Source organism: Anopheles arabiensis, chromosome 3, assembly GCF_016920715.1.
Source record: "Anopheles arabiensis isolate DONGOLA chromosome 3, AaraD3, whole genome shotgun sequence".
In the NCBI taxonomy this organism is placed as follows: domain Eukaryota; kingdom Metazoa; phylum Arthropoda; class Insecta; order Diptera; family Culicidae; genus Anopheles; species Anopheles arabiensis.
In genome coordinates this window covers 65,413,042-65,440,164 of record NC_053518.1, presented here as the reverse complement: position 1 = coordinate 65,440,164, position 27,123 = coordinate 65,413,042, and the positions used below count along the sequence as shown (strand labels likewise).

The 27,123-nt window shown below is 43.7% G+C and overlaps 1 protein-coding gene across 1 annotated transcript in view; it reads left to right on the top strand.

The window, feature by feature from the left end:
* Positions 1-27,123, top strand: part of LOC120901146 (protein O-mannosyl-transferase TMTC2-like) — a 103,424-nt gene that overhangs the window by 46,411 nt on the left and 29,890 nt on the right. Inside the window, exon 2 of the mRNA XM_040308854.1 lies at positions 16,363-17,480. Within this exon, the coding sequence (XP_040164788.1) occupies positions 16,750-17,480 (731 nt within the window). The 5' untranslated portion in view covers positions 16,363-16,749. The remainder of the gene's footprint in view (positions 1-16,362; positions 17,481-27,123) is intronic.

Here is a 27,123-nt window from a genome sequence, read left to right as displayed (position 1 = left end):
TGACGTAAGTGATCAAGTATAAATGGGTGAAATGGAGCAAAAGAAAGAAACCCGCAAGAACAATGCGAGAAATGTGCACAAATGCATCCATTAGGGAAAGAACACAAATGAAACTATCGGTGCGGTGAAGGTTTCCCTCTTCCTTCCGTCTTTCCATTCTTCATGGGCGAGGTCCTTTAAGACTTCTTGGAGCGAGAGATGGTTGAAAAAGAAAGATACTGCGCTAATGCTGCGGGTACAGCCATCTGGACAATTTCTTCGTGCGGCAGAGAGAACCCATCCTTCCGCATCATGCTTCTCAGTCCTCCGGATCAAGTCCTCCGCTTAGTTCCAGATTCCTGACGACCCAAAGCCCCTCCCCCCCCCCCCCCTTTCGCGCAAGAGCCCGTGGACAAGTAGCCGTCGTACGTTCGTCAAAATGAAATGCTCAAGCATTGTTTCGTGCCATGTGCCGGTTCGCTGGAGCATAAATTGACACGCATCACGCTAGACGCTCTTGGTATGCATGGGGCCCGCCCGGAAGGCCGTACCGTGCGCACAGAGAACGCGAGAAGGGAGTGAGAGAAACAGTCAAACAAAAAAGCGAAAGAAACGTTACGTAAAACATCAACGCGAGCTTTTCGGGCCGGAAGAACGGAATTCCTACCTTTGGATGAGCTAAATATAAACCGTCGTTCCCCGGGAATGGGAAAAAGGTTCTCTTCATCAGACGAAGGATGAGCTCGTTTCTGTTGCGAGAAATTGCGGCAGGTTTGTGGACTGTGTGCCGTCCGCCCCGTCGCACCCTTTTGCGTTTCTTGTCTCGACAATAAGACGAAGGTCAAACGGGATTCAGTAAAGAAGGCAGACCCACCCGTTTAAACCCGCCTAACGGGTGGTTTGCTCCCGTTGCCTTTAAGTGTTGCCTTTTTTACACACTTAATTTTATCCGGGAACCGCTCCAGGGATTATTCCGTTTTATTTTCAGGTGAAGTTATGTTTGCCGCATCAATGCACATGTTTGAAGGTCGATTTCGGTTTCCGGTGGCAACGTTTTGGGGCAAAAAGAAATTTCATTTGCATGTTTTTTGGTGTGATTAATTTCGCATTTTCGATTGTTTGATATTTAGAATAGGCGCCTAGATGGCTGCAATAGGCATTACGGTTGGTTGTTATCAGGGGTATAAAGAATGTTTTTTGAGCGTAGAACTGAATACAGAAATTTCAAAGTCAGTTTCGAGTGTAAACTTTGTTATTGACCGAGTGCAAGATGTTAATCCATATCAATCTGATATTTCATTTCCATCATCATAATTTTTAATTTCTTCAACATGACTTCTCAAAATAAATTAATTTCTTAACACTTCCCAAGCTGGATTGAGTCTGACAGTTCTTTATGATGTGCTGAATATCGTGTGTAAAAACTGAAATTTCATTATGAACTCCATATGAAAAACAACTTGAAGACGGTTAACACAGTCGTTGCCACGTAATTTTGGCTTTATGACATCAATGTTTGACAGTGCGCATCAATGTTTAACAGTGCGCATACAATTTTGACTTTAATGCATCTATTTTTGTATGTGAGTCATAAATTTTTTAGCCTTGTAGGAATCATGATAATGTTACAAGGTATTTGAGCAGTTTTGAGACAATTGTTATTTTAACTCACATAAACAATACAAAAAACCGTGTACATTTGACTGTTTTTTGAGGAAAAAATAATGAAATCTTATAAATTCGGAAGCCTTTTTTTGCACATGAAAATACATGTCAATTTTTTCACTCCATTAAAACGTCCAATAAAGGCATAACAATTAATTTATTTTAAATTCAATTAATGACATTATTCACCTTTTAACTTAATTTCAGCCACTTAGGAACAAACAATTTCAGAAATTACGTTAAATTTTTTAAATAAAGCGATTGATTCACAATCAAAACTAGATGCTATGGAGACAAAAATAGGTAAACTATAGTCGAAATTTAGCGGCAACGACTATAATTATGTTTACATTCGAACGTGACTTCGAAAATTCTGTAAGAGAGAAAACCTCCAACAACGAGCATTATTTGCTGATTATTTTAAAAATTGGTACGATTTATTATTGAGGAATCAAATTAAATGTTTAAATAAAACAATTGAAGTACATTGATTGAATGTGTTGAGAATAAAATATTTTAGTCTTTTTCTCTATAGATATGTTTTTGTCTTGTTTTATATTACTTTTTTTGACGATAAACATGTAATAATTCAATTACATACACTTTGATGATTTTTTAACATACTCAGTAAGCCTCATTCATTTTGATTGAGCTGATATTGAACTCAAACGAGTAACGTAACATGATTGCCCAATCTATTAGTGTTTGAAAACATGTTAAACTCCCAATATAAATCAACCCATTAATCCTAACTCCACGGTGCGTAAAGATCCAGGTCGAGGGCAAATAATCACTTCTGCCTCAACCTCACAAACAAACAAACATTCGCCCCCTTTTTTAACATCCTCCCGTACCGTTGTAGGGCCGAGTTTAAGCTGCCCTACAAACCGTCTTCCCCATAATCCAAATACCCTCCAATAGACTGGCAATTGCTCGCGATAACAAGTAAACAATTTTCTCATCAAACTCGATTCGTACGTCCCTCAATGAGCACAGGGGAAAAAAGAAAAGCGCATCCATTCACTCGGCTTAGCTGACACTCCAATCATATTTGGTGTGCTTTATTTTACCCAATCCCCGGGCCAGTTTTGGGCCACCATCGTTTCGCCATCATTTACCAGATTGTTGGCTCAAAGCCCTTTTCCAACTGTCTACTACCTCACTCACCGGAGCACCGGGAGAGGGTTCGGGCCTCCACAAATCTTTCGATCCCAATTACGCCGCGGAAAGAAAAAGCAGACAAGGTTGGTTGTGTGTGGCAAAAAAAGAAAGAAAAACGAAAGCTCAAGTCCCTTTTCGTGGATCATGGATGGGCTTTTTCCCGTATCGCATCGGCACGGCAGTCTCTCCCTCCGAAAGGCACATTCCTTCATCACTAGTTTCCTGACGAAGGCGAACGCCGTGCTTCCGATTGGGCTTTCCCCCGGGTGAAAGGAAATCGACGAGCAAAAGGTTTCGTGTGCAACAAAAAAAATCCACCAAAAAACTGCTGAGATGCAGAAAAGTGGTTGAGAGTGAAAGGAGAAAAAAATACGTTTCCAAAATTTGCGCATTTCAATTGCAAGGAAATCCGCCCCAAAAATGGAATGAGGTGAGCCAGAGAAAGAGGCGAAAAGTGAGCTCGAAAATCCCAACGGCCCCAATTCTAAGAACACAGTAGCACACACACACACACTAAAGTCGAGCAAACGGAAAATAATCAGAGACACATGCAATCCGGGTGAGAGGTTATCTGTAGACTCATAAATCTCGCCATTACCCGTGGCGAGTGGGCCACAGTGCACAGGGACGGGGTAAAAGTTTGTGGCGCGCGCGCGCTCGGCCGTTGCTGCAACCCTGTCAGGCGTGTCGGACACATACGAGCACATACGAGCTTTCTCCACCCAAAACACGCCACAGCACACGAGCACCGACGCGAAAGCCAGTCAGTCGTATTAGAGAAGAAATAGGGAAATTGGAGGAAGGCAAAAAAGGTTCACAGGCCGTCGGATGGGATTTTATTTTGGCAACGAACGTTGCAGCGGCAGGAATTATCTCTTTATTGCCGTTGTACAAACATTTGAATAAATATCAGTCTCAGGAGCGGGTCTGAAAAACGGAAGATAAAAATGGGCTTTTGATTTTTTCTGCCCCGAGGGACTTCCACTACTCCCCTTCCCTCCTCCTCCAACGTCCGATTTAGAAGCAACATTTATCCGGGGTTTTCCGCATCCCTCGTGCACCCGGTACTACCGAGCAGCAGCGAACGCACAGGCACGGGCAAAAATTGATTCGAAAAGGATTATGATGATTAACCGAAAATTCCACCGGGTTCCGCTCGCTAGCTTGCTTTGTTGGTGGGCTTTTTCCATCCTTCCGGGAGCACGTTGTGGAATGCGGGACGGGAGCTAGAAATCATACACGTCACTATAACAGCTTCTGTTCGTTATTTTTATTTGAATAATAATGGAAAATAATCGCAATAATGGGGGAGAAAAAAGGAGCCACCATAACCTCCGATATAGCGGCACGCGATAAGAAGGCTCACAACCGCGCCCGCTCGTAATGGAAACCCGAAAATCATCCACTCGATTGCCATTTGGCATTATCATTTTAATCTACAGTGACAGTTTCTCATCTGAGTGTGTGTGTGAGTGTGTGAAGAGGCCTCGTTAAAATTATGCAGTTGCTCTTTGTTCGGGGCCAAAACGACTCCACGAACAGTAGGGAATCCTTCCATTCCATTCGGTTGCTGTCCTTGGTCCTTGCAGGAGCTTTCTACATTCTCTCTTTTTTGTCTCATTCCCCAAAAAACAGGCTCGTTTGTAATCACATTACCGCGTAACAGGAGATATGAGAAAAGCTCTGGATTGGTAGTGGCTTGGTGTGAAAATTTCATTACTGCCTACACACACACACACTCGTCGCTGCCATCGCAACGGCTGACTCTGAAGTGTTAGATATTCTTTCCCTTGTATTTCCATTGCAAGACGTTTTAAGCGCGCTTAGCATATGGTGGCAGAGTGTGAGCGCCACACGTTGCCGTCGTGACGAAGACGAAGATTCGTCTCAACCACAAGCCAGGGGAAGGATGACATACGTTGTGATGGATAAAGCACATCTTGGGCAGGAAAGCGGGGTAACAGAGGTGGCACGTACGTGTGTGTGCTATTATTATTTTATACCACAATACATACGACCCCGCAGCACAACAAAAGAAGCGCCTCCCGAGCTTTGTGGCAGAGAAAGGGGCAGCCTGTTTGCAGCCTTCAAATGGGGAATCTCGACCGACCTTTTCCGGTGGTGAAGGCGGCCCGGCTCTCTTGTCTGTTTGGAAAATGAAAAAATACACACATAGATAATACACGGGGCGAGGGCATGGAGGGGAAGTACGTTGTGCATAATATTATGAAAATTTATGCGATAATAAATGTGCTGAAGATGGAAGATGACGTTGAGCTCATTTCACGACGCCCACCGACGCTTTGTCGCGCTGCTGCAGCACTGTCTAACCAGCTCCGTGGCCTGGTGTCGGCAATGTACGGGAGACAGTGGGTAAGTGGAAGGGAAGTGAATGCCTCGTTGTGGTATTATACAAACTTCCGCAATTCCCATCCTTTCCATGGCAGTGGTGGTTGGCAAATTGTGAGGCACGCTCGGGGTTGGGTTTATGGCGGCAGTGCGCAGTAATCATACAATCAATGTGATATTATAATGGGAAGAATATAAGGAGGGCTTTGTTGGGCCTGCAAATAAAATGGGCTGTTGTGGCTCGAGTGGGCTGTGATAGGGCAGGGGAGGGGATGGTACTTCAAATAAGGAAAAGATTCTTTTGCATTTCAAGTTTGCAAAGAAAATTACATTCAAAGTAAAGTAGGACTTTCACAAATCACACTTTCAGCTCTCGATGTACCGCATGGTAAGAAGTTTTTTTTTTTTGTAGTTCTATTGGAGTTTCGCTATAATAATGAAAAAAAGCCGATTTTGGTCATGTACATGACATTTATAAAGAAAATAACTAATTCGTTCTAGAACATTACAAAAATGATTATCGAGCAATAGCTCCAAATTGATCAAATCATATCCGGGTCATGTTTAATGTTTCTGGATGACAGTTCTCCATGGTGGTTGAAATAGCCTCAATTTGGATTTCTACGACACTGGATATTGAAATCACCTAAATGTTATATTTTTTCACTAGATGTTGTTCTAAGTTGTTTGAAATATGTCCGGGTCCTTCTCTTTGACACTGGATGTAAGAAGTAGTTCAATGTGACATATTTCGGTGTATAATGCTGCTCCAAGATATTTGGAAGAACCTCAAAGTAACATTATTAGACAATGGATGTTTCTTTAAGGTGGTTTAAAGAACCTCTATGTTACGTTCTATGCCACTGGATGTCTATAGTTCCTCACTGTTACACATTTTGGTACATAATGCTGCTTCAAGATGGTTGGAAGTACCTTAATGTTACGTTTTTCGACACTGGATGTTGCTCCAAGGTGTTTGAAAGAACCTCAATGTTACGTCCTATGACACTTTATGTTGGAAGTACCTCATTTTTGTCTTATTTGACACCGGTTGTAGCTCCAACATGATAGGAAGTATACAAAGACACAAAATGACACTGTATGATGTTTGAAGGATGTTTAATTAAATGGAAATAATTCAAGAATCTTAATCTGATCAGTCTAAGTTGTCGCATTTACCTTGGAGAATGTTGCGTCAATCCCTCCAGATTTGTCATTTGTTTAATTATAACTGTTGGATTTTTGTAGTTTTGGACAAATAAATTTTTTTACCAGACAGGTCATGTAAAATGATGTTTTTTTTATATTTTACTAAAAATGTGCTACCAAATTTTCTGGGTTATTTTGGGCCAAACTTAACTTGGTGGCATTTAACGAAAAATAAAAATATGAAAACAGTTTCTTATGCAAACATTCAAAAAGGTTTAGTGTTTGACCCTTTGTGAAAAAAATAACGTTCATAAACCGCTCCATGGGAAGACTTATGGAGCTCTAGAACCCGAAGAACCAACCGCAACATTCTCCTCTATGCTTTTGTGATCACTATCCACTGCGACTGGCCGGAAGGGCCACAGCCATAGTGAAATTTTCACCAGAACCAAAATCCACCCCCAGGCCTGTGTATATCGATGCGCTTCCGGTGGTTTCACCAAAAATCATTCTACTTGCACGCTCCAGTATCGATGTATGGGTCCCGGTTTTTTGGGGGGAAACCCCTCCGTCTAAAGTACCTAACCACCGGCCAGCGTTCGCAACACCGTCAGCTCGCTCCAGTTTCAATGGCACACGAACCGGACGTGGGACGTGAGCTCAAGCAGCAGCAGCAGCCACAACCGGGGCAACCGCGTGGAAGAGTGGGAACCCGGAGTAATGGCGCACGTGAATGTCGTTAATTTATTTGATTTATGATTTTCCTGCGAGGGCAGACGATAGCCGAAGTTGGAGTCGCCTGCCATCCTGCCTGCCCGGAAGTGTATCTTGCGCTACCGCCTGTCTCTCATTGTTGTGCTACACACTTTCTGCACCAGAACGGGAGGGCTAGGAGTGGGAAGTAAATGAGGGAAAAGTATGCTACACGCCATTACACCGTGTCCGATCGTTTCCTAGACGAGAAGGATGTTACCACGAGGTTCGTTTTCGGGCACGGCGAAAGTGTCCCGCCGTGCCGACAGTACTCTCCCTTCCATGTCGTGTTTTTTGTGCTTCTTTTCTTCAACCCATCAAGCATGAAGCCTCAATGAACGATGCCTCAGCCCAGCAACGATGCTGCCGAGCCTGTGTTTTGCGTGTCGTGTTTCGTGCGGGCATCGTTTCACGTTCCACCATAAACGAGATCATTATGCAAAATGGGAATCATCCGTGAGACAGTTCGCACATTGTCAGTTTTTGTGTCATCACTCCGCGCGCTTCCCCCGGTCCAAGCTAACCCCTTTGAATCATGGTGAATAAAATTAAAACAAAAGAGCACCCGTGCTGGGACGGTCCAAGATTTACTGGCCACGATAAAGAAATTAAAGCGGACGGAAAGCTGTCCATTCCACACCAGTGGGCGTGCTTTCGCTGGGGTCTGTATCTTCACCTCCCCCCACAAAATGGTGTTTATTATTGAATTCATTTACTCTTTACACTCTGCCCGAAAAGAAATGGCCCCAAAAGTAACTGCGTAAAAGCAGACATTTCGTGGTGTGTCCATCACAGCGGGTACTTTGCCCGTTTTTTTTCTGTTTTGCACCCTTCTGCCTGGGAGCGTTTTAATGATCATCTGCGCCTAAAGATAGGCAAGCATATTTTAAAACCCCCATCCGGACGGCTTTCATTTATCCCTCGCTCAAAGGCAACTCGTTCTGTGGAAAGGATTCTATGCTGTGTCGAAAGTTCGGACAGGAAGAGGTCACTTGAAAAACACCACAAAATGAGGGTTATGGTGTGCGGAACGGTACTGAACGAGGGGGGGGGGAAGGCCTTTTTATGACATTTGTCTCACCGTAAAGTGTCTCGGTAGTGATACTCGTGTCGGTTTTTCTTGTTCCTATTTTGATGTTGCTCGTTTCCATTACTCGAACGGTAGAAGGTGATTCGTTGGAGCGATGGAAAATTCCCGATTGTACTGATAAATAAAGAAAAAGGAAGCGAGCACAACGCTGGCGCCGGAAAGAAACATGAAAATGAAAGTAATAAACATTAATGCACACTCGATGATGATGCCCGACCGTTGACGATAATATGGCTTCCTTTCCCTCTGCATGTGCATGGATGTGGGGATTGGCGGGAAAAAGAAGTGCCGGCAAATTATACCTTTTTTATCGATGAAAAAAGCACTTGAGCCGTAATGGGTGAGCGGCAGTGTGAGTGCATGTGATGATCAAGATATTGCGCATTGTTCCCGAGGCTGTTTCGTTGACAAAGCGCGGGGGAAGGAGCGCATGTGTGTGACACCAGCACCGGGGGAACTGTTATTCAAATTTATGTGCCCACCCGCACGGCGAGAAGCGCATTCGAGGAAGCGCTGCTCGCTGGCATTTGATATGCAGAAGAAGTAATTTCACATCGTATTCACCCTCGTGGGGGCTTCGCAGCCGGAAGCAATGAATTGATTTGATGTGGTGTCGTAATTTTTTTTAAGTATCTACCCATCGTCACCGATTCGGTATGTTCCGGAGCGGAAATGCGGCACGGAGAGGGATGATTGGCAGCAGCGAATGAAGATTACGGTTGATTGTGCGACCGTTGATTATCTGCATGCAGAGGGAGCAGGAGGAAGATACGCTACGGGGTGATGCGCACTAAAGTACGTTATTAGCTTGAAAATGATCAACGGTAATGCGGGATGTCGCTTTGCGCAGTGTGTAAAGATGTGTGTTTCCGTGCTCGCTTCTTCCCATATGACGCATTTTACTGGAAAAAATTGGAAACAAATTATTTGAAGTAGTAATTTGAAGCCGACATGTATTGGGCTATTTTATGAAACAAATCACAACTCTCAACAAACTTATTTCAATGAATAATTTCAAATTATGTTGAAAAAAAAAACGCCCTAAGGTATGCTATACATGATACAAAACATAACTTTTAACACATTTACTTGATAGTGATAGAGAAAAATATAGCGACAACTGTGATTTATTGTGATGGTAACAAATTACAATAGACACTTAATTGTTTTTTTAATTGTCCAAGGCGCATGCTTTAAATATATCCTTTAAAAAAATAATAAAAAAAAACATGTAAATTTAAAACCAATAACGTTTGTTGCCCTCGAGATGTTAGGCCAATGACGCTTGCATTAAAAAAAGAGAAATATTTTAGCTTTTTCATGGGGCTATATTTACGTGCACTACCTCTTCTTCTTCTATGGCGCAACATAGAACCGTTGTCGATCAAGGCCCGCTTGTAAATTAAATTGGTTTGGCTTTCAGTGACTTATTTATTTACTCATAGCACGATAGTCAGGCCTACGTATGGGGGTACGATCCATTTGGGACTCACCTGCACTAACGAAATGTTAATTGTACTTTCAATAATAGTTCCCCATGAGTCAACGGACTTAATTTGACACCTTTCACATCAGTCGAACTCTGACCATCATTGCCAAGAAATGGAAGGAACTTTGTTTAGAAGCGTACGTGATCAAAGAACTACACCCCATTGTGTCTAAATCAGACAACGTGCTCTAGTTTGTGGACGTCGTGAAAGCCTGATATAGCGTCTACATCTTCTCGGCACTATTATACAACAATCAGAGCATGGAAATAATGCTCAGCTCTGGATGGCCGAAATCAGTGAGCTCCAAAGGATGTTGAAAATGAAAACCGAGGGATATTTCGTTTAATCGTTGCGTTACCAGCAACAAAATAGTATCTGCAACACATTAACAAGAATACCAGGAAGCAAAACTCGCGTCCACTGGCTTTGCAGCGGCAAACCATGACGTCAAAACGCTATTCGAACATTTAAAGCGAATTTCGCCTGCATTTTGATATGACACCCTTGTATGCGAACTGGTCCAAATTCCTCAGATGCGTCCCATCGTGATTTTCTGAACCAAAATGATGCAAAAGCTCTACTCGAACAATTTGGTTGCGAAACCTGAGTAAGAATCGATCAAAATCAAAAGTAGATCTTAAAACACGCTTACACGCATGTCTTCGTCCACCATGGCGAAAATTTGGTATAACTGATGAAAGGGAGCTTGCCAGGTCGTAGATTTATTTTTGAAAGTAAGCTTAAATAATTACCCTTCAAAAGATAATTATGGAAATTAATTATCTCGCTTGGTTTTCTTCTAGAGCTAGCTGATAAGTCAATTTTTTATGCAAACTTTACGAGCAGAGAACCGACGAGGGTTAATTTTTACGTTTACCTTTCATTAAATGTAAGTTGCAAGTTCTGCGTTATATACAGTTTACTCAACAATTTTCAAAATTGATAACATACTCTTAATTATAAATATGGTCCCTTTAATGCGTGCATAGAAAATTCATATCTTATTTATAATCCACACACTAGCCGATTACTTGCTTTGTACGGTGCACCGTCACTGATTTGTCATTTGCAGGACGCGTCCACTTGCATCGTCAGCAGACATTCATGTTGCTTTTGTTCTGCGCGCTGTGCAATTCATTTGGCGCGCACTCGAAATGAATGCACACCGCACAAAATAGTTCTATTTTCCCTGCATGTGCGCCCGCCCAATTTTCGGAAAATTGCATCAATACTGACACATCACTCAAAGGCGATTAGCCAGAGCAGTGTGCTGTGACTCAGCTGTTGCCTTTACGGCTGGAGCTTGCTGGTGTGTACTCGCATTTAACGATGGCGACAATTTTCCAGAGGCAGGATTGGTATGTGTTTATTAGCGTGATGCTACCAACTTGTCAAAATGGCGAACGGCACAGGGAAAAGAGATGAGGACTCATCGGTGGCTTTTGTTACCAATGTTCACTAGCATCGCGAACTGCGCCGGAGCAGCGACACGGAATGATAAATCGTCCCCAGATAAACCACTCCATCCTCGCTCGAAGGTCGAATAATCGTCCCAGTTCGGGGTCTTTCGCACGTCGTCGATGCGAGCACCAGCGCCTGATATGTGGCTCCAGCGCCACACGTTTGACGATGATGATTTCCATAATCGCGCCCGACGCCCGGAGTTTTTGTGATTGCCGGCATTCGTCTTCGTCCATTCGTCCTCGTTTTGCGACGGATCGGGCGCTGGCATGACGACGGCAAATTATTCTGTTGAGTTGGTTTTAATATGAGATTATAATTATACGCCGTACGATCTACACCGGTAGCGGGAACTACCGGCTCCGGCAAGCCTCCGCCAACGCCAGGGTGACACAAAAGGCCGGGCTCGGAGCGCCTGCCGCGCAAGGAACGAATCTCACCGTTTGCAGTAATTCTAATTAAATAATTAGACTCCTGCAGTGCTACGGGAGGCCTTCGTAGTAGTTGGAATCCGCTTTAGCCGCTGCCCGCGCGTAGACTACCCGGGTCGGATGGGGTGATTGCGCTCCAAAAGCGATGGAGAAAGGACTTCCGCATTTGCGCTTGGCACACTTTTATTATTATACTACGCTTAATCACGTTATTTGAAAATAAATTGAAGAACTTATTTCACAGCGCTCGTACACAAACCTCCGTGCTTCCTGCTCTCGCTGCCGACCTGCCGTCCCAGGCAAACCGTGTGGACCAGGGTGACCTTTTCTGCTGGAGTTTCATGCGATGCGATTTTATGATGACGATGGGGTGGTTGTTTGGAAATGGTGGCGCACGTTCCGGGGGCCAAAATAATACCGCAACGCCGCAAGATAAGTAATTGTGTGTGAGTGTTTGTGTGTTTGGGTTGCGAAAACGAACACGAACGCTTGCGTTGAGGCAGCGGAGGGGATTTGAACTGGGGTGATTCGCATTTGATAAGCGCACCGGGCTTTCGGAGTGAAATGCATCCCAAAACCCAACGCTTTCGGTACACCTGTGGTGCGTATTACGCAAAAGAGTAAAGCATTTATGCTCTACGTGTGAGTGTGTGAGTGTGAGTTTGTGAGCGAGTGGGACCGTATTAACGTTATGCGTCGACGGTCGACGGCGACGACTTCACTTCATTAGAATGAATAATTGACTTTCGCTGTAAATTGTGGCCATTATTTATTTATTCATATCACAACGCCATCGCGGTTTCGGGATTGGTGGGGGAAAGGAGGGATTGGTGAAGCGCTAGTGACATTTAAATTATGATTCATCGACTTGCCTGATTATTATATTGGGTGGGTGCGAAACTGCAGCAAGTAATAACACAGGCCTCGGTGCTTGCAACAATGTTTTCCTCCCCGGAAAGATGAACGATGTGCCATGCAGCTTCCGATGGGCGGTGGTGGGCGTTTGGGATTAGCGCGGGATGAAACGCGGGAATGAATTATTTATGTTATCGTTGCATTTTCGGCCGGATAAGCAATCGCTCGAATGATTGATAGGGCGGGGTTGAACGACGTGTTCCGTGCTATCGGTAGGGCCTAGAGCCGTGATAGGAAGGTACTGGTGGTTCGATTTCGGCACAACTTGTTTTGGTTAAAAAGTTTGTGGGCAGCTGAAAGGTTGTGGATTGGTTAGGATCCAATTTCGTTGCTGTTTGTAAACTTTGATGTGAAAAGTTGTTTGTTAATGTTTTGCAAATTTAAATATCTTTTTTCAGGAGAATGGAAAGTTACATAGAATTTAAATATCTTGTTTCCGTAAGCATGGAAAGTTACATAAAAATTAAATATTTTGTTTCCGTAAGCAGGAGCTTCATGATTGAACTGATAACGTTAAAAGATGTTTTCGAAATCCTTCAGATATGTTGACATAATCTTTAATAACGAAAATGAGGCATCAATGTACTTCTACATGCCATGAAACGGCCAGGAAAATATGTTTACTGTATAAGATCAACAGGAATCTCCAGCTGTTACGAAATTCGTAACAGGACTCTTTCTTTCATCCAAAACTACTAAAAATAGAACTTTTACAAGTTTTTTTAAGCAGTCGGTTTTATTATTTTATGACACTTAAAAATCCGACACTTGTCGTGGTCGTTTGTTACAAGAGTGACCTTTTATCTTTCACTAAGCCTCGATCGGGATCTTTCGTAATTGCTTGGCTCGATGAGTGGTAGACGCTGACCACACTTAACCTTTTCTGTGTCGACCTCTTTTGGGAACTACAGGAATTAACACGGTGCCAGCGAATCGACCGTTAATAATTATTAACACCGTATTTTTATGTGCTAAGGAATTCCTTTGAGTTAAAAATATATCTGCAAACTTTAACATAGTTTAATTCAATAATGTTTCGTTATGTTTATCCCTCATCTGGCTTTATATTCGGTATGATTTATGAAATTCGTATCGTTACATTTTCTTGACAACCTCTCAAGCTGTCGTATAGTCGTAAGTTATTGTCTAAACATCATTCCAAGAAGAAATCTCTGGTGAGGCAAATGCGGAACCTTCCATGATACGATTGAATAACAAGTCTTACCGAGAAGCACCCACTGATGAGGCAAATGACATACCTTCCATGTGCTCTTTTACTGTTAATTTGGTAAAACTTTGGCACTATCTCTCTAGGCTACAACAATGTGGAGTTTTGTTTTTACTATTTTAGCTTAGTTTATGACAGCTTTTACTGCAACTGAACTTAACTGAAACTGAGAAATCACTTTACAATCAGATTCTATGCCCTAGGTCACGATGTTGAGATGCAATGCCTCAATGAAAGCTTAAAATCAATCAATATTTTATCAACAAAACTGTACGATCTCGAGGCTAAAACATTTGGCGGAAGCTGTACTGTTCGCTGTAATAACTCATAAATGTATTTTACATGGATAGCGATTAAACTAGATCTTAGGATACACAAATGAAAAGTAGACCAGAACCAAGTTTCTTTACCAAATCCTATATGACAACTATCATTTTCTTATCATAAGGCAGAAGTGAATTGTTTTAGAGAAAAAAAAATACTCAAAAAATAGTTCGATTCGAGGTCAGTTTAATGACATTATGACAGTATTCTCATAATATTGGGGAATTGATGCATATCATTTCATATCAAATTAATCACCGTGTTTATGTAACATAAACCACTTGGCGACCTAATTTATCGCAAGATCCTTTAATTTCTTATGTTTACCTCTTTTGAAAGGGCTGTAAAAGATCCCGTATCCAATATTTAAGCCTACGACTGGTAAGCAGTCAAACGGATTGTATTTCGGATTACTTTCCGCATCGAGACCTCATCATAGTAAATTGAATGTAAATAATTTAAACGAGCAAATGCACGATATCGCTCCAAAATGAATCGTCCAATTCGTATCATTGTAATTTGATCGCCGCTGCCAAAGGTGCCCAATGTCTTGGATTAAGTTATCAAATCATCCTGCCTTGCCAGGGAAAATTCTCACGAACCACTTTCAACCGAAAACGATAAAGCGATCACAACCAGATAGTAATCATATCGAAGCTGTACAAAACGCACCAAGAAAACACAATCATAAGACGGGGTCCCTATTGTACCGACCCGAAGGTAAAGAAAAACATGCCGTACCGCGCAACCAAATTACCATTTTCACGAACTTTCCCCCTAGGCTGGCAGTGCCGACGCTGGCTGGTGTTATTTTATCATTTATTTATCAACGGTTAAAACAATACGCCAGAAAACCAGCATGAGTGCGAGCAACGTAAATGCTTGCGCCGTGCTTTTCGTTGCCACTCCGGTGTTGCTACGGTAAGATAAGAAGCTCCACCGAGAGAAAGCACACGCACACACCTGTGTAAAACTAATACCATGTTTTATTACAAACAATCTCGCCAATCCGAGCGCTTCAGCTTCCAGTTTGGAGGCCATGCAGCGTCATAAACAGCTGAACTCAATCTGTGTGCGATTTCGCAAAAAAAGGTTCCGTACGGGGAAGTGGGCTGCAGGAACTAATGAAATAAAGTATTTATTTTTTCATTTACTTCCCAGCCTGAGAAGCGGCAAAGTGTTTTCTTCTCTGTTCGTTAAGAGGAGGGCAAATTTTCTTACCATTTAAAGATGGCAGTGTCTGCCGTTTCCTGGTAAAATGTCTTTCACTGTTTTTTGGGTAGGTTTAAAAAATCATGCCCTTATAAGCGTGCTTGAACCGTGGGAAGGAACCAGCCTCCTTATCTTCTCAAAAATGTAGATGCGTGCATGTGGTGGATTTAAATTTATCTCACACCCCGCGGTATACATGTACGGGGTACGGGTGAATGAGCCCGAGATCCCACCAAACACGGGCTTGGCGAGGAAATCGTAGCAAACCGTGAATAAATCAAAACACGAGCTTTCCGGCTGAGCACAACCGACGGATTCAAGCCCGGACGGCTTCCGTCCGCTTAGTTCTATCATCCGTATTTATGTTTCGAAATTCCTTCTTTTTCCTATCTTTGCACTAATAGAATTGTGTTTTTTGCTTTGTTTCAGACATCACGTTTCACGGGACGAATTGCGGGAGGCGACGCTGGAAGGATAAAACTAACGAAGCCATAAAATGAGAAAACCTACCACAGGATGAATTCCTTCGAGAGTTTCCACCATTTTCCTTACCGATGGGCCGATGGATGGCAAAGTATCAGGCAGCTTGCCTGTGTATGTGTTTCAAGCAAGCGACGAACCCCCACTCTCTATCGAACGCAGGAAAGCAGGCAAAAAAGACGGAAAGATTTGTTTTCCACATCCACAAAGCACCGCTGTCAGTGGACACAGATCCCCGGATCCTTCCGTCAGAGGTTCCGGTCGCTCTTGAAACTCTCCCGGGACTGCTGTTGGGTTGGGTCACTGGCGTCCATTAATGATGAATGGTTGCTGTCCGATGTGTGTGTGTATGTGTATGGTGATCGGGAAAACGGAAGTGGAAAAAACCCTCACCCAGTGTACTTCCGGTGGTGGAATGATGGCTCTGATTGCGCATTCTCCTTACTTTCCTGTTATCTCTAACATCCGGAAAAGCACAAGAAAGTCCTGGACCGCGGAAATAGCTGGACACGTTCACTGATAAGACTCAAGGCTGGCTGATCGCAACGAAACACACACACACACACAGACCCATTGAAACATGGATCTGCACCGTACACTTTGAAGTGTGTTACAGCTGCACCTTCACCGACTCTAACACGTTTCTTTCCACTCTCTCTCTCTCTCGCTGTGCAGGGTTTTGTGGCTGAAGTGCAGCTGTAACGCGACGAAATTAGTGCCCGTTGGTGCGAGCTTGCAGTGAATTGTGTGTGTGTATGTGTTTGTGCGGGTGTCTGTGCGGAAATTAATAGAAAATTGCAAAGCTTAGAAATTGCAAGTCGAGTGTGCTGCAAGTCTGTGTTTGAGTGCTGGTGTTAGTGCGTTGTGTAGTGGAGTAAAATAGGAAATAGTGAAAATAATCAAAGAATGCTCCCGTTGGAAAGATGAGAAAAAATTGTCCAACGCGGTGCAAGAAATCGTTCGAGTGAGCTCAAAACCCTTCCGGCCAGAAAGGGGGTTTGTGTCTGTGTGTGTGTGTGTCTGTGAGTGTGCGTTTGCAAGGCAAACCTGTGTAGAAACGGCATGAAGCGTCGCGTGACGATCGTGTACAATCCGGTGCAGCCGGGCACTCGTCACCAGCATCATACACTTCTCCAACCACCTTCCACTTCCCCTCCCGCTCCTCATCAGTCCTCCTTCCAGCCGACAACATTAGCATCCTCATCAGCGGCACCCGACCATCGCTCCCTGTGTCTGTCCTGCATAGCAACCTCATCGTCCTCCCCGTCGGCATTCCGCTTCATGAACGGTTCCTCATCACCATCGCCATCACCATCATCATCATCATCAGCGTCCTTTCCGTGCCAGCGGTGCTGCTCGATATCATCCATTTTGAAATCGTCGCCGGCGTCATCACCGTCGCCGTTGAGTGCCTCAGAAAAAGCAGCACAACTAGAAGATGCTCTTAATAACAACCACCATCACCAGCACCACAAACCATCGACGGACGGGTGCTGTGCGAGCGTGGCCGAATGCAGCACCGGCCGACGGCGGGCATCGCACCCGGCGGGCGACCGGGGCGACGAGCAGCGCTGGTGCATGTACCTGCTCGTCGGGCTAATTGCGACCCTCTGCTATCTGAACGGCATCCAGGGCGACTTTGTGCACGACGACATCCCGGCCATCACGCTCAACAAGGACGTGCTCGGGACGGGCCCGGTGGCGCAGGTGTTCCGCAACGACTTCTGGGGCACGCCGATGGCCGACCTAAGCAGCCATAAATCATACCGTCCGCTGACCACGCTGACGTTTCGGTAAGTTTGATTAATTATTTTCGCATGACCCTCCGCGCCCCCCCTCCCCTTCCATACTATTTTCAAGTTTTGCACAACCCTCCCGCCACGTGCTGTGGATGGGTGGGAATGGTGAAAGTTTCTAACGCAGGCACTGTGCGCAACGGTGCGAACGTTGCCACCGCGTAACGCAAGCATGTGAGTGAAAATGAGGTGAGCAAGAAAAATGCCTTTGCGATAAATGTTAACCCGCAAGATCTACTTCCCATTGCCCTCGTTCGGAAGCGAGCGAGCACGTAAAAATGGAGGGAAATTAAACACACACACAGCAGCAGCAAAAAAAAAAGATAGAATATTTTTCAACTTGCCCGTCTGATGTTCCAAGCTAAGCTTTCCGGGTGGGGCAGGGTGTACATGAGTGGTTTAAAAATAATTTTGGCTGAACGTTGCGTAGTTTTTTTTTCTTCTTTCCTATCCACTCCAGCGGTTCGGTTTGAAGAAATTTTTGAAGAAGGGTTCCGGTAATTGTTTGACCTCTGCACGGTGGCTTCATTTATCAAAAGTTTCCATCCGACTCACCACGACCACGACACGGGCTTTTGCAGCGAGTTTTGAGCAGGGTGTACTCTCTATATATTGAAAGGTTAAGAAATCATTTCACACTGAAAGAAAAAATCGCAAAAGAACGTAAAAAGAGTTGATTATAGGCTTGGAAGGGTTTTTTCCTTTTATTAAAACTACTGAAGCAAAAAGGGAATCAAGAGTGAAAGACTTTAAATTTAGATGACATATAAACTTTATCGTATAATTACAACAGATACGTCTATTAACAGACACAACTATTTAAAAATAAAACAAAAATGTATGCTGATCACTTGCTGATTTGACAGTAAGATGTCTTTTGGACGGCTTTCAAGAGTTTTTTAAATTGATTTTAATACGACTTGGCTTAGCGTTATACACGAACATGCCGGGATTTACTCAGGCTCTCTAGACTTAGATATGAGATATGAGATATGAGGAACCCATGATGAGCCCATGTTATTAAATCATACGAGAGGATGACTCAATCACAAGACCTCCAAGGATTGATTTCGCTATGGCACCTTATTCTGTGAGCCTTTTTAAAATTGCATGCGATTCAAGCAGATTTTTTTCTGAAAGAAAGCTAGTATTCCATATTATTTAACTACGACTAAAAGAAGCATGTTTATGTAAAATCGGCTAAGCAAGTAAAATATTAGCTAAAGCAAGCTGTAAAAGGAGTTTAAAGTTTAAATCCAAGTAAAATTTTTCTTTTAGTTTTTCTTATTCATATTGCGGTATATAATTGCAGTTGTTGTCGACATGCCATAAACCACTGATGGGTGCAACTGATACCACAGCAGTATATTTATTATTATGTATCGGGGGTTCGGTCCATTCGGGATTTGAACCCGTGACGGGCATATTATTCAGTTGTGCAATATGACCTTAAGCCCATACAGTCCGTTAGTAAATTATTACAATAATAAACAAGCCAACAAACCCATCACCATCACTAGAAAAAAAAACAAATCTTGTGTAGCGTATCCTGGTCACGGCACCAAAATACAACGCCCTTTCCATTGGATTTAAACTAGAACATCGAATCAACATTATAGTACTTTTTCAACGCGCTTCAATACTTTAAGTTAGAAAATCCCATTCTCATACCTTTTCACACACACATCCACATACCTACGTCTCCATAGCGCACACGAATCAAATCCAGTTCACTGGGTGTGTAATCAAAATGCATGATGCTTGGTGAAGTGAACAGCGAAAAGCTCTTCCAGCTTGCCGTCCCGAAACCGGTTGGCACAGTTTGGCACTACACCGTGCTTCTTGGAAGGTGTTGTGTGTAGCACGCACACAGTCACACCCTCTCAAACACACACACAAACACGTCTTGCAAAGACGTGGTTCCGGGTATGTGGCTTTGATTGCACTTGAACCAATCATAAAACATGCTTCTGGTCGTTGCAAATATCCTTGACAAATAAGTAAACATTTTTATGAGCCATTTGACCGCTCCTCGCCCCTCACTCGCCCTGCACCATGGTGGCATGGTGGCACCATACAGTGCAGTGGACGAGTTTCAAGCCAATTCCGATGTCAGCACTGTATGCGTGCGTGCTTGTGGGTGAGTGTGTGCCGCTTTGAGATGGATATGATGAGGTTGCACAATTTCCTGCCAGCATTCATTCCCGGGCCTGGTCGGGCCGGAATTGTGTGTTTCACTTCTCGTTTTCTTACGTGTTTTTTTCTTGTACGGGGGTGTGCTTTCTAAAGGAAGGCGAGTAGGGCGAGTAGCCGACGTCGTCACGATTCGATTTGATTTGATCTGATTGCGATCCTGGTGTAAGTGTGTGTACCGATTCGGACAATCACCGTCCCAGATGAGGTTTAGCGCTTCACTCCACCGGTTCCCCTTAAACGCTCCAACCAACTGGGCCGTTGTGCAAGGGTAAGCAATTTTTTCACACTCTTCGAATGCTGGTCTAGGTTGGAGGCACTGATATGGAATATCATCGGCGAGCAAAAGTTATGCTATATGGTATGGTATGCCGTCATATGCACTTTTTTCTCCGGCCCCGGTCTCTAGCAGCAAGTCTGAGCAGCCTGAGAGCATTGTTTGCGTGAAGATTCTGCACGTAGCTTTGGCTCCCACTTGCTTGTTGAGGCGGATGTGTGTGCGTGTGTGTGTGTGTGTGTGTGTGTGTTGAGTCAGGATCTCGTTTCTACCTTTGCGTTCATGGTCTGAGTACTGAACACGATGGTCGTTCGCTGCAGAGATCTCATCCTCATGCACGGCAACCCAGGCTCTCGGAATGGAATTTCTAGCCACATCATGGTTGCTTCTTTTACAGGTTGGTGTTGTTTTTGTTGTTGTTGTGTTGCTGCCCTATCTTGCATATCGTACTACCCTTGTAGCACACCTACGAGCCCGGAGCCTCGGGTGGTGGAAAGATGAGAAATTTGAGCAATGGTAACGCAATATTTACCATAAATCTCACATCCTCTGCACATCATCCACCAGCCGGAAGTGTAGTGTAGGGGGGCATAGCCTTTTTGTTGTTGTCGAGTAGTACGAGCTATCGAAAAGAACTAAAGCTGCATCAGGGACTATTGCAGTTTAATAATGGACCCATTTTTAGCAGATTTTTGAGAAACGAACTACCGCAAGAGATGAAGATGAATGGTGAGTCTTGAGAATGAATGACACCGTTCTGCCGAAAGCTAGCTGTGAATGACATTTTAAAGCTGGTACTTAATTGAAGTAACTGATTTGTTATTGTTGTTTGAGTTTTGAGCTTCGGTTGAAAATGGAGTATGATATGAAATTTCAATTTTCAACTCCATTAAGGTGAATGAAATTGAATTTAAATGGTTTTGCTCAATGTATTAGCTTCTAAAGACAAGTTTCACTAGAAAACCTGCTACAATCAGCCACACCCTTTCACGCTCTCGCACGTTATGAAATAAAGAACGAAAGCCCCGGAAACTCCATAATGCATTCTGTCGGGCCTTATGCTGTCTTATCCTTCCCCGAACCATTCCCATTTCCGGCTAGTTGTTGCGCCCAGCAAAAGGGATTAGTTTTGGAGTCTAATTGGATTATGAGTTGTACTTGTGTTCAATGAAAGACACACTGTTTTATATGTGTGTGTGAGAGTTTTTACCGTTTCAACCAAGTCGGAAGATGTGCCTAGACAGGTAGAACCGGAAAAGGTACAATAAAAGCAACTATCACGCACGTGTAAGCTCCACAACACGGCAGATCATTAATGGAAACATCCGTGCCGACTGGCCATTTTCCTTCCACTTGCCCACCTTCACAATAGAGTTGAAAGTGGGGAGCTCCCAGTACCGTACCGGTTTATTTACGGTTTAAACATTGCGCTCGATTTCTTTACGATAATTATTTCGAACCCGATCTACCCTTCAAGCGCAACTAAAGGTACCCCACCGACGTAGACAAAGATCGACCAAACCCTCGTTTTAACACACACACACCGCATGGTCCCTTTTTGAAGGGCCATTTTCGGTTAGAAAACGGACGGGTGACGGCCCTGGTGGTTTAATTACCGAATCCAAACATGAGGTCCGCCCGGCAATAATGAAACTTTCTGTCGGAAAATGCCACACGTTCTGCGAAATGGCGCGGGCGGAGATATCGCTTCACCGTGGGAAAAGAGGACATTTTGTAGGCAGCGAGATGAGGCGTCGGGAGCAGGGAAAGCCCAACATGACTGTAGGCTAGCGTCCGCATCCGCTTTCAGCGGCTCCCGCATCGTTATGAAGGTGATTTGGGGCGTGCTGAAGGCATAAAGAGCGAGTTTTGAAGTGAGCCGACCAGAACCAACGTACCCGTCGTATGTGTCATTTTAGCCGTTTCATTAGGTTTTGATAACCCGCCGGTGGTACCGGTGGAACACTGCACGTGGGGAAGGTGAATGATGGCGCAAAAAACAACCACCCCTTTTCGGTACCGAGTCGGAAGGTCACCGATAGACCGGTACGCATGCAGCACATACGCTGCGCGGTACTGTACTCGACTGTACACACGGCACACCGTGTGTGTGTGGGTCAAACATAATTTTGCATTATTTATAAATATGCATGAAAGCTTTTCCGCTGGTGCTGGTGCGAAATGTTTTCGGTGCGATGATAGAGAGACACATGAGCACGGTCACTGTTGGACAGCCGACGTTTGGCTTTGGTCCGCTCTCAACGGCTCAACCAGCCTCGAAAGCTACCCAGCGGCTGCTTATCGAACCGCCCGTGTTTTTTGGTAAACCAAGGATGTGCGTCGTTGTGCGTGCGAGTGCTTGTGTGTGCTTGAGCATACACAATGTGCAAGCCTCATTTATTCCGTTCGGTCGAAAAGTGAATATCGTGGTTCAAAAATTATTATAATGAATGGGCCCGGACCCGCGGAGGACACTCTAGAATGGGAAGGAAGGGCACAAGGACGGGCGGGGACGACTAGTCTCGGTGGCATAAATCAATACAAGTGCACTTATTTTCATGCAAATGAGCCTACTCTGTTGCTACTTCTTGCAGCTGGCTATGTATTGCGTGGATAATGAGTGGAATAATATATGTGTGTGGCGAGCAAGTGCTTCCGAATGAAATATTTTGACTTCGAAAATTGACCTGGTGGGGGACATGGAAGCTGCCGAACTGCTGGCTAGATTGCTCTTTGTTTACGATGCATTTATTGGTGTTTACAGAGAGCGGGAAAATTAATGGATTCATATTGAAATTTGTAGAACGAGCAATTGCAACCATATTTAGGTCAATTGGACTCAGTTCGTTAAATATCTTCAAAAAAAAAAATTTAGTTATGCTATATTTTTTAAATCTTTTAAAGCCCTGTTATACGCAAATGTTTGAGGACTTTTAGACTTATTATTGGGTATTGTGTTTTTATTTATAATTTTGTTTTGCTCACAATCATGACCCTGCCTATTAGCGATATTGAAATTTTGCCCCTTGAGGTTTGTTTGACTGTTTGTTATCCGGTTTTGTTTCGTAGTTTTTAGGTTTCTATCCGAATGTAATGGGGGCGGTCTCATTGTACAGTCGGCAACTCGAACGACTCAATAACATGCCCGTCATGGGTTCAAGCCTAGAATGGACCGTCTCCCTGTAGCAAGGATAGACCAAATGGAGTGGTAATGAAGTGGCTGAGTGATAAGGCCAGCATGTCCACGTAGGACGTTAAGCCAAAAAGAAGAAGAAGAAGAAGGTTTCTGTCCCAAAAGAATGTTTAAAAGAAAGTGTTTACTTTAAAAACCATAAAAAACAATTTGGTGAATAACTTAAACTTCACAATTTTAAGACGAGATTTGGCTTAGCTCTAAAAACTCTTATAATGGAAGAAGAAGAAGGTTTCTGTCCCAAAATAATGTTTAAAAGAAAGTGTTTACTTTAAAAACCATAAAAAACAATTTGGTGAATAACTTAAACTTCACAATTTTAAGACGAGATTTGGCTTAGCTCTAAAAACTCTAATAATGGGGCCCTTCACGATTCTAATCAGTTTTTTTGTATGGAGTTTGACAGTTGGAGGTTGAAATCATGTAAACACTCCATACAAAACCACACAACTCGCCTGCAGTTTTCAGTGTAGATCATTCTATCCTCAAAGATATAATTAGATTCGAGTGCTTGCTAGAAAAAATGGCAAAACAAGGTAGAGTTTTCATTTATCTAAGGTGCATCTCTAGGTGCTTGAAAACTGCTTTACAGCAAACAGCTGACAGGCTGAAAATTTAGTCTACTAACTTAAAACGGAAAGGACCCCAATTTTGGTTTAATATACAAAAAAAATGATGTGTCTTACAGTATTTATCGTATTAAGGTTAAAAATTCAGAAAAAATATTTTTCATTTATTTTAAATACGATTTTAGTATGTAGGACTTGCTCTTGATCAGTAAGGTAACAAACAACTAACTTCCTTTTGAAAAATCAATTATTGAAAGCTGTAGAATCTCAATAAATTAAACACACAATTAAAACATTCAACAATGGTCCCTGTATTTAGTCTAAAGAAGCACTAGAAGAATTTCAAGTTTATTACTGTTGTAACAAAAATTTCTAAACCTTTTTCAAGTCCCAACCGGTGAAAATGTAATGCAAACGCCATAAAACGTCATCCACTGAAAAAAGCGATGCAAACTGCTCAACCTTTCATTATTTTAACTGGTTTTTAAACCTCGCAAACCCGGTGACACTTAACTTTTGAGTGCTTTGGAAAAAGACCCACCGACGTAAGACGACCCACGCCCTCATACTGCCATAGAGCTTCACATTTCCACATGACAATCGAGCTTAACCGATAGCATCTCTTAATTACACCCATCAAACCCCTGGCGACTCGAATGGGTTTTTGGGTCCATAAACTGGACTCCATTTGGTACGGATCTTGAGCGTCCATCAGCCTACGGGGACGGTACCACGTTTTTTACGATCGGCTTTTTGGATCCTTTTTTTAACGAACCTTTTGATCAAAACAGTAAATAAAAAAGATCAGAGAATTGGAGTCTGCATCTTCTTTTCTCCGCCACAAAACGACTCACTCACTTGCTCATTGCGGTGCAAGTTGCAAAAAGGGTTTCAAAGTACAGCCCCAAGGGGCATGAAGCTAGAATGCATTCGAAACACGGTGACAACGCCGACCAGGTTGGTGGTTGGAAAGCAGCGAGTGACTGCCAGCCGAAAGTGTCCTTATTTATGTCAGCGCTCGCTTATTGATAGCCTGCCCAGTTTAAGAGCCTTTCGAGATCGGTTATCGGGCCCGGTACCGGAGTGGAGCTTTGACAAACATACACACTCACACAGAACGGGGTCACTTTGCGAGCGGAGATGGCTTCTTGATGCAATTTCATTTTTAAGGACCTTCTCGCAGTTGGTTGCCGAGCCACAGCAGCTCCTGTCCTCCCCCGCGAGGCGCAACTCGCTTGATCGATCGAAAATTGATCTGCCAAACCCCCCGGACACTGTGCACTTGCCCTGCTGGGTGCTAGAAATGCTCCTCCGGAAATGGGTTTGCTGTGGAAGTTTGCGAGTGGCCGTTTGGAACGGAGAGAGTGCCTTTTCGGCATCCGGTAAGCATCCGGGGCGACTTGATGTATCGGTTTTGCTAGATCGACTTCCCAATCGGGCATTCCCCCTCCTCTGCCCCGCTAAGGCTCATCACCCGTCGTCGCTTTTCAATGTGTGATGATTTATTGAAGGCATTTGAAATTCTAATGTAAATTGAAAATCTGTCCCCTCTGTGCCAGCAGCTTCTCCAAGTGTGTCGTTCCTCCGTCTGCTTTCCTTTCATCAGCTTTTTTCATCATGTGTTTGTGTGTGTGTGTGTGTCGTACGGCTACCAGATCGGAATGCCATGGCGTTCTCGGCTACGATGCTCGATGACACATGAGACGCTTGAGTGAAAGCGCATGATGATATTGCAATCAAGGGTGCCCGTTAGGCAGCCAAAGAAACGGGAATCTGTGTGCGGTGTGGTACCTTGTCAAAATGGGGCTTGTTCCTGGCTGCTCATTTTGTGCCTGCAGCGTGCGCTTCTGTGGGCTATGTGTTTGTGCTGTGTTCTGTAGTTCGAAGAAGCCGTCCAATAACTTTTTTGTTCCAGAGCGTCAACCGTAACTATTTCCCATTTGGGATCATTTTTATCATCCACCACCGTTGTTCACATCACCGTTCGAAACCGTTCTCTGATCAATGTGTGTATTTCAACGTATGAATGTGGGTCTGTGTGTGTGTAGAGGTTCATTTGGCAATGCTCTCTACGGTGGACCACGCTGCAGCACTGCAGAATGCAATTTTCCACGAGCTTAATAATGCTCTCAAGATGATACTATTACGAGCAGCTTAATGCTGTTACCGTTCGGTCAGCCACCCGCCAGCCAGCCGGGCTCGAACGCCGGGGCATGTTCGTGTGAGTCTGCAAAAGTTTTCCTTCCCAACTGTGTTCGAGCTAGCGGTGGATGTTGAACCCGGCGTAGAACGGGGCAGAATGTCGCACAGAAACAAAGGGAGCTAACCTTAGAGCAAACATCACCGAAAAGAGAACTTTGGAGAAGCATACACACACACGTAAGCTTCATTCGTTCGGGTGCATCGGATATCAGATAACACGCGCTGGATAGGGAAATGGTGGGAGTTGGATGGGCAACAAAGCAGGCGGATCTTTGTCACAAGAATCCAAAATCAACCGACGAAAACTTGGGCCCGGAAGTTGCCCATTCCGGCGGGAAATGGAGAATGAATACGATTCGATTACTTGATGATTCCGCTTTTGCGCTTCTTACCCGTTGTCTCACTCTTCAGCTTGGTTCCCTTCGCTTCCTGTTGCGGATGCTGGAAAAGTTGCAAACGATAAGATGAAACCGACGGGAAAGGTAATGGTTGGATTCGGAATCGGAAAAACAGTTGAACGATTCCTTTTTTTTTTGTTTTGTTTTGTTTGTTCGTCGAGAGTGCATAGATAAGTCCCCTTACAGTTCCAATACATTCCGGCCCCTGGCATTGATTATTATAGTTTGAAAAGTGTAATACTGTGAGCGGGATGGGATTGCCGATGAACAGGGGAAGTAACCATTGCAATACCAAATGTCATTGGCCGTAGGGGTAGTGAATAAAGTATGGAAGGAAATAAAATGCCCAAAAAAAAGCTACACTTACTCTCTTTTGCTCGTTCGGGCTCGTTTGCATACGAAAACAATGCCTTTTTGGAAGTAGTTTTTTTCTGGTTTGTTTCGTGAGAGGAAAAACGGAGAGGTTATTGTTACATTTATAGCCAAAACGGGATTGGATGGGCTGTAGTGGGCCGTGGTTGTTATTTGAACGAGCTTTTGTGTCACATAAAACTACGGGATAAGCAGATTCCTATCGGTTTCGCGAAGGGATTGCAGTGAAATTTTGATAAGTTTTTTTTCCCAGTGTAATGGAATGAGATAGAAACACAATCAGCTTCCCAAGACGAATGCATTTTACTGTTGTTGAACTGCTTGAATAAAAACAAAATCTTTTGTTTCCAACTTTGAAGATTTTGGCAAGTTGAAACACGTTTTCGGCAGGTGATACTCAGCGGAACGTTTGAAAGACATTACTGAAGCTGATTTC